The 9,066-nt window shown below is 32.8% G+C and overlaps 1 protein-coding gene across 1 annotated transcript in view; it reads left to right on the top strand.

Moving 5' to 3' along the window:
* LOC110452790 (neuroglobin-like) overlaps positions 1-5,008 on the top strand; it is a 34,724-nt gene extending 29,716 nt beyond the window's left edge. The window contains exons 3-4 of the mRNA XM_021501466.1: positions 2,845-3,076; positions 4,543-5,008. Of these exons, the coding sequence (XP_021357141.1) occupies positions 2,845-3,076; positions 4,543-4,683 (373 nt within the window). The 3' untranslated portion in view covers positions 4,684-5,008. The remainder of the gene's footprint in view (positions 1-2,844; positions 3,077-4,542) is intronic.
* The last annotated feature ends 4,058 nt before the right edge of the window (positions 5,009-9,066 follow it).

Raw genomic sequence — 9,066 nt, 5'->3', positions numbered from 1 at the left:
GCGGGGCCCCAAAGGGAACATTTACCAATATTTTCAAATTCTTATCCATTGATGACATGACAAGTATTGTATTTCACTTAGTTTACATGCTGATTTCCACATCACATCTAAACAATAAAATAAAGCTACCAGTATCTATGATATAACTCAGGTGACCGCTAAGGCCCTTGGGCCTCTTGTTTCATAATTGTTATAAAATGAATAAAGTTTATATTATATTTTATAATCAATCATAATGTTCAAAAATCGTTGGAGGATGATCGGTTTCCGTGACTATTTTATACCGTTACGGGAAAATATGATTTACTACGACTCGTTGATACATATAAGATATATAGGATCTTACATGAGTTTCCATGTCATATGAAATTTATGAAACGAGTCCAAGAATTTTTCATTTTAGCGAGCCTTTTGCCAGCTAAAATGAAAAATTCGTGACGAGTTTCATAAATCTTTTAGGGGAGATTTTAACCAATCAAAGATCCTTAATATGCAGAAATATAAAATTGGTGTATTCACTACATAACAGGGGAGTTATACATATGCATGATAAAATAAAATGCTAACGACTTTCAGTAAAGCTTTAGAGCTTGCATACCACATTTTTCATGCCAGGTTTGAGGGTGAACATGTTGTATATAACCCAATGGGTTCAATGGAAATTCATTAGTTATGATTATATTTGTATAATGATATCATGGCGAAATCTGAACATATCTGGGACGGTATATCAACTGAGGTTACAGGTAATTCAACCTTCTTGTTTGTCGTTCTCGGGACAATGTATTCTCTATTGAAAAATCTCCAATCCGCTACGGAATGTCTCATTAGTCGCCTCTCAATACTGCGATGGATCTAAGTCACAGCAGGGGGTCCCACTTAGTCGCCTCTTTTGGTTTGCAGGAATAATGCATGTGCCTCTATTGGTTTGCAGGAATTGTGCATGTAATTATCAAATAAGTGAGTGCAGGAGGAATAAGTAGATAAAATGGCTAAGATACTGTATAAATCTGCAAAATAAATCTGACAACGGCTGTTGGTCACACACACTGACATGAAGCAGCAGGCAGGCGAGATAGCAGACCAACTGTGCAGTAATGAATCATTAGGTCAAATGCCCCCTGGAAGGAAAACGAGCGGATGGCAACCGCCTATCGTTCGTTCATACCTCGAGAGTTTACGGTAGCGGGTTTGTAGATTGGTGATCCAAAACCGTTCTCTCGTACGTCGTCTCGTTTCATCCCATGTAGGGCAATGATCTATGGCAACAACCTGCATGTCTTTCCAACTATGGCTAGGCATATTAAAATGCCTTGCCACAGGTCTACGATCTAAACACATTAGAGATTTTGTGGTAAGCAGCAAGCTACCTACACCTAACCCTGCTGCCGGGCCAGATTTCCAAATGCACATGTTCTACGTTTTTGATATTTCTCGTTGACTCACTTTATATGACAGTGCATCTTGCGCAAGAATAGGTCCTCTACATCAGCGTTCCTTTGCCGCGATGCTCTCAGCGTAATTGCTGCCTTCGGCTGTCTTTAGCCGAGGGGACTATTGGTTTTATATAATAGCTATATTTTCAATGATAGTATATCAATTCTATCTTCTTGTAATATGATGTATATGTACATGTAACTGTTCTGTTTCACTGTGTCTTGAAAAAGGAGCGGATCGCTCCGAAAATTTGACAACCCAAACTTGTCCACACTGTTGGAATTACTTCTTTGCCCCATATACTACTTTAAGTAATTCGTATCCAACGGACATACCTCCATTAGGATCCAGTGTTATATGGGATTTTACCGTCTATATTACTTCTTTGACACATATCTTATATATATATGTATAAAAGTATTCAAATTTTGATAGTCTTGCTTCGAGTAAATACTTAACTTATTTACTTGCTATAATTTTTTTTCTCGGTTTTTACTCACTAAAGCTCCTAATTTGACATGGGAGTAAAGAGTCTACAAAAATAGAAAGTCGAATCCCAGCACGGTAAACAACTGGGGAAAGGACGGAACAGATGTATAGATGGCTAGAGTACAACCGGCCCGTCTACAACACCGTCCTAATTTGTAGTGTGATGTGTGACGCTCGTTAAGCCCTATCCTACAGAGACAACATTGATTGGTGAGGTTACCAAACTGTATCCTCCAAAGTAGTAACAATAGATTACAAATTCATTGTTAATTACCTGTATATTTCGTTATGTACATTCCATTGTAGGGTAATATGTGTGAGTTTTCATACTGGATATTGGACACATGTTACAACATTTAAATGTCTTGTGTTTAAGATGTTTATCTAAATGTTTATGCTGGATAAACAAAGGTGAACGTGAATTATTATGTTAGACATTGTAACACTAATATTTTACTATGGTTGGCTCAGATATGTATATCGATTTAACGTTTCAACCTTATATTCAACCACACATTTGATATCTTTTTATTAAGATATTGGATAACAAAGATTTCCAATAACATTCATCAGTTTGGAAATATATGATATCAAAGTTTTACTTTCTACACAAACAATGCACGTATGAAGCGTGTCGCAACGTTTCAAAACCGACTGGTCCCTTTGTCAAGCTGTGATATGACTATTAATTTAACGTTTCAATGTTATATTCAGCCATACATTCTATACCTTGTGATTAAGATGTTTGAAATCTAAATTAACAAAGATTGTTTTACTTATTATATAAGGCACTGTAACACTAAACATTTTATTACCGATGACTATAGTATTAATGGAGTAAGTTAAGATACATTTACAAATTATTACCAGTGAAGGTGTTTATGTTCCAAGTTACCAAACAACGTTTTTAATTGACAGGTTATTCGAGAGCAACGAGGGTATGAAGAAATTGTTCTACAAGTTGATGCGATGCGACAGCTCTGAGCAGCTGGAGTTTGACCAGGAAAAGTTGACCCGCCACGCCACGATCGTGATGCAGGGACTAGGCGCGGCCGTGGAGAGTCTGGAGGACTCCGTTTTTCTCACAAACGTCCTTATTGCCATGGGCGAGCGTCACGCCATGTACAACGTCAAAACTGAAATGGTTCCGGTAGGTATATGTAGCTTATTACGGATCCAGAGCTCTAATATTCTCCTTACTAAATGCGGACACAATTGTAGTGCGCTAAATAGTTATTAGTGATCTTTATTATCTAAATTATCAGATTCTCCATCGTGTGTTTGTAGTTATCTATCTGGAAATTCTTATTATAGGATGAAATGCCCGCTTTAGAGATATAGAAGACAAAAATGTAGGTTATTGTAACTTATCAAGCTGCATCGGAACTTTTCATTTCATATAAATATATAAACCATTGTTTGACATAGCCACTGCATAACACTTCTACCAGATGAAGGCCGTGAGCTGATTGTTGACGATTAGTCTGGCGTTATAATTGTTACATATGTCACCAATGTCCCTCCACTCATCCTTGCTGTTTCTCTTTTTTTCGGATACATGTGTAGTCCCTCCACTCATCCTTGCTGTTTCTCTTTTTTTCGGATACATGTGTAGTCCCTCCACTCATCCTTGCTGTTTCTCTTTTTTTCGGATACATGTGTAGTCCCTCCACTCATCCTTGCTGTTTCTCTTTTTTTCGGATACATGTGTAGTCCCTCCACTCATCCTTGCTGTTTCTCTTTTTTTCGGATACATGTGTAGTCCCTCCACTCATCCTTGCTGTTTCTCTTTTTTTCGGATACATGTGTAGTCCCTCCACTCATCCTTGCTGTTTCTCTTTTTTTCGGATACATGTGTAGTCCCTCCACTCATCCTTGCTGTTTCTCTTTTTTTCGGATACATGTGTAGTCCCTCCACTCATCCTTGCTGTTTCTCTTTTTTTCGGATACATGTGTAGTCCCTCCACTCATCCTTGCTGTTTCTCTTTTTTTCGGATACATGTGTAGTCCCTCCACTCATCCTTGCTGTTTCTCCTTTTTTCGGATGCATGTGTCGTCCCTCTGCTCACTCTTGCTGTTTATCCTTTTTTCGGATACATTTGTCGTCCATCTGCTCGTCCTTGCTGTTTTTTCTTTTCTGCTGGTGATTAAAAGAAAAAAAAAGTTATGTATAATTTATATACCTTTTAAAAGTTAATAATACTTGCTCCCATTCCTTTTCTTTAATATCAGTTTCCTCCTACAAGTATATGGTATAAACAAGGTGCATGAACTAAGCTTACTTTCGGACTCATAACTTGAATGTTAATGCGTTTTCCTCGGACTGTTTTTAATGTGCACTTCGGCGCTTACCCCATTTGTTATGAAAAGAAAATTGCAAACGAAAATTTAACTATTTCGCCTTATTTGACAAAGGTACATCTCATTAGTTAACATTTTGTAGCTGTCCTTGAAGATGCAGGTACTATTGACATTAAGCTTTACACGAAAATGTTGTAAAGCAGCATAAAGCTGTGTACGACACATTATTTCGGAGTTGTCTCCCTTTGAACACTATTAAGACGGTTACCTATTCAAAAATACATCAGTTTTGATAAAAACAACTCTTTATTTCAGCATCTGTGGCCAGCCATTCGGGATGCTTTTAAGGAGTTGATGGGGGAAGACTTTTTACCGGCTGTTGAAAGTGCATGGTTGCACGTGTTTGAGTATATTGGCAGTAAATTCAAAATGGGAATTGTATCTGGCAAACAATGATGGGATAAAAGATATACGGCTATTTTACATTGGTTGAGGTAGTGGTTGAAGTGTCTGTCAATCAGGAGTGTTATAATTGAATAGGGAATTTGTATTGTTATTTCACCGTTGTCGGTTTTTTTATGCAATCAAATAAAATTAAAATATAATTTCAATTCAACGGTGAAAAATCAGATACCGAGTTGATTAAGTCATGCGAACCTGTTTATATTTTTGTTAAGGTCTGGGTGATGGAAGACCAATTTGTCAGGAGCATCATAGCACACTGCAGGACATTCCTTACTTCTACAAAATGTGTGTTTGAGTGAAAGTTGTTATGAAGGTTTATGTGTTACATCTATATTGAATTAAAATTATTTTTTTAAACGTTATCTTTCTATTATGTTTTGTCATACCATGACAAAGGACACATTTTATTTCAAATTATATATTCAACCCAGACGTGTATAACCACATTTTATGTGATTTTACCTAAAAACAAATTTAATTTCTGATACAAATCATTGTACAGACACCGACATATTTAATAAAACCTAAAATCAATCAAATAAGATATTACACTCTTTTCTTTCTGTCATGATTGTCGTATCTTAATCAGACCATGACAAAGGAAGTATTTTTTTAAATCAAAAATTCAACCTTAACGTTTATATAAATTTAATGTGATTTTGCCTAAAATAGATTCCTTAATTTCTGATACAAATCATGGCGAAGTATAGACGGTGACATATTCAATCAAAAGTTTTTATTTGAATCAAAAATCAATTAAATAAGACACTTCATCGGCTATAAGGACATTACACTAAATATGAACGTCATACCGCATTAATATAGAAACAATCTATATATTTGTACGTATTTCCTAATATTTGTGGTTTTTAAGTTTCTTGAACGCCAATACAATTAATTTGTTTTACACAAACTGTATTTAAACAATTAATTTGTTTAACACATACTGTATTTAGACAATTGATTTGTTTAACACATACTATATTTAGACAATTAATTTGTTTGACACACACTGTAATTAAACAATTAATTTGTTTTACACATACTGTATTTAGACAATTAATTTGTTTTACTCATACTGTATTTAGAGAATTAATTTGTTTTACACATACTGTATTTAGACAATTAATTTGTTTTACACATACCGTATTTAAACGATTAATTTGTTTTACACATACTGTATTTAGACAATTAATTTGTTTTACAAATACTGTATTTATACGCATACTGTATTTAAACAATTAATTTGATTTCAACACATACTGTATTAAGACAATTAATTTGTTTTACACATACTGTATTTAAACAATTAATTTGTATTAAACACACTGTATTTAAACAATTAATTTGTTTTACACATATTGTATTTAGGCATTTAATTTGTTTTACACATACTGTATTTAGCCAATTAATTTGTTTTACACATACTGTATTTATACACATACTGTATTTAAACAATTAATTTGTATTAAACACACTGTATTTAAACAATTAATTTGTTTTACACATACAGTATTTACACACATACTGTATTTAGACAATTAATTTGTTTTACGCATACTGTATTTAGCCAATTAATTTGTTTTACCCATACTGTATTTAGCCAATTAATTTGTTTTACACATACTGTATTTAGCCAATTAATTTGTATTACACATACTGTATTTAGCCAATTAATTTGTTTTACACATACTGTATTTAAACAATTAATTTGTTTATACATACTGTATTAAGCCAATTAGTTTGTTTAACACATACTGTATCTAGACAATTAATTTGTTTTACATATACTGTATTTAAACAATTAATTTGTTTTAAACACACTGTATTTAAACAATTAATTTGTTTTACACATACTGTATTTAGCCAATTAATTTGGTTTACACATGCTGCATTTAGCCAATTAATTTGTTTTACACATACTGTATTTAGCCAATTAATTTGTTTTACACATACTGTATTTAGCCAATTAATTTGTTTTACACATACTGTATTTAAAGAATTAATTTGCTTTACACATACTGTATTTTAACAATTAATTTGTTTTACACATACTGTATTTAAACAATTAATTTGTTTTACACATACTGTATTTAGACAATTAATTTGTTTTACACATACTGTATTTAAACAATTAATTTGTTTTACACATACTGTATTTAGACAATTAATTTGTTTTACACATACTGTATTTAAACAATTAATTTGTTTTACACATACTGTATTTAGACAATTAATTTGTTTTACACATACTGTATTTAAACAATTAATTTGTTTTACACATACTGTATTTAGACAATTAATTTGTTTTACACATACTGTATTTAAACAATTAATTTGTTTTACACATACTGTATTTAGACAATTAATTTGTTTTACACATACTGTATTTAAACAATTAATTTGTTTTACACATACTGTATTTAGACAATTAATTTGTTTTACACATACTGTATTTAAACAATTAATTTGTTTTACACATACTGTATTTAGACAATTAATTTGTTTTTCACATACTGTATTTAAACAATTCATTTGTTTTACACATACTGTATTTAGACAATTAATTTGTTTACACATACTGTATTTAAACAATTAATTTGTTTTACACATGGTGTATTCAAACAATTAATTACACATACTCTATTTAAACAATTAATTTGTTTTACACATACTGTATTTAAACAATTAATTTGTTTTACACATGGTGTATTCAAACAATTAATTACACATACTCTATTTAAACAATTAATTTGTTTTACACATACTGTATTCAAACAATTAATTTATTTTACACATACTGTATTTTACACATTCATTAAATAGAAAGACATATATTGACTACATTGATCTATTAACCTTCTTAACCAAGATCACAGAACCATACAGTCTCTCCAGTTCAGACATTAGCTCGATCTTTACTTAATGAGCTGTAAAACTGAAGGAAATAAATGAACTTGAACTTGGACTTGAACTTACAAAATGACCAACAGGAACAGATTGCGGTAAGCATGACGATTTTGATTTTCCGATCGTAGCTTTCCCTTTCTTTATATCAATACACCAACATAAGGTATTCATTCGGTAATCAGGAGCTTGCAGTTACTATCATGATATCGTTGGGATTATTCTATTTTCTAGTGTAACAAAAAGTTACATGCTGTTGTTGCTCATAAGTTTACCTGGATGTTTCGTTGCATTCCCGGTTCTCGTTTGAGAACGTGTCATTAACTGAATTTGTCCTTAATTTACCTAGGATATGTCGATGATAAAACAGATGACGCTTATCCTTCCGGCCAACCTGGTCTGATTTTCCGTATTATTTTGGAAGGGTCTCTATGTATGTTTCCTGCTCTAATATTTTCGACTTTGAGGTTAAAGAGAAGGTCAAGAAAACATAACAAACTAATGATATATACACTTGATAGCCTTATTGTAAACTTCAGGCTATTCGTCAACTCTAACAACGTATTTGGAACATATTATTTCGATGAGTTTTGTTTAAGAATATTACATATACTTAGACCATTTTGTGATTTGCGTGAAGGAGATCAATCTTGTAAGTATTGGTAGGGCAAACAATAGTATCACACGTGACAAAGTCCAGTTATATTGTTTTCGACAAAATTAGCAATAATTAATGGAACAAAATGTAACATCCGATATGACTACGTCTTAAACACATTAAGATAGAATGTATGATGAATGACAATATCATTGAAAACAGCCAGTATCTCCCATGACATAATCAACAAAAAATGTTAGTAACAGATGTGAGAGTGTCAACAATAAATGTCAATAACAGATGTGTCAACAATGAATGTTAGTAACAGATCCGACAGTGTCAACAATGAATGTTAGTAACAGATGTGACAGGGTCAACAATGAATGTTAGTAACAGATGTGACAGTGTCAACAATGAATGTTAGTAACAGATCCGGCAGTGTCAACAATGAATGTTAGTAACAGATATGACAGTGTCAACAATGAATGTTGGTAACAGATGTGAGAGTGTCAACAATGAATGCTAGTAACAGATGTGAGAGTGTCAACAATGATTGTTAGTAACAGATCCGACAGTGTCAACAATGAATGTTGGTAACAGATGTGACAGTGTCATCAATGAATGTTAGTAACATATCCGACAGTGTCATCAATTAATGTTAGTAACAGATATGACAGTGTCAACAATGAATGTTGGTAACAGATGTGACAGTGTCAACAATGATTTTAGTAACAGATCCGACAGTGTCAACAATGAATGTTAGAAACAGATGTGAAAATGCCGACAATGAATGTTAATAACAGATGTGACAGTGTCAACAATGAATGTTAGTAACAGATGTGAGAGTGTCAACAATGAATGTAAGTAAT

The sequence above is a fragment of the Mizuhopecten yessoensis genome, unplaced genomic scaffold (assembly GCF_002113885.1).
Source record: "Mizuhopecten yessoensis strain PY_sf001 unplaced genomic scaffold, ASM211388v2 scaffold6877, whole genome shotgun sequence".
NCBI classification, from domain to species: domain Eukaryota; kingdom Metazoa; phylum Mollusca; class Bivalvia; order Pectinida; family Pectinidae; genus Mizuhopecten; species Mizuhopecten yessoensis.
Note: the sequence above shows the minus strand (reverse complement) of the source record. Positions and strands in the feature narration are given on the sequence as shown.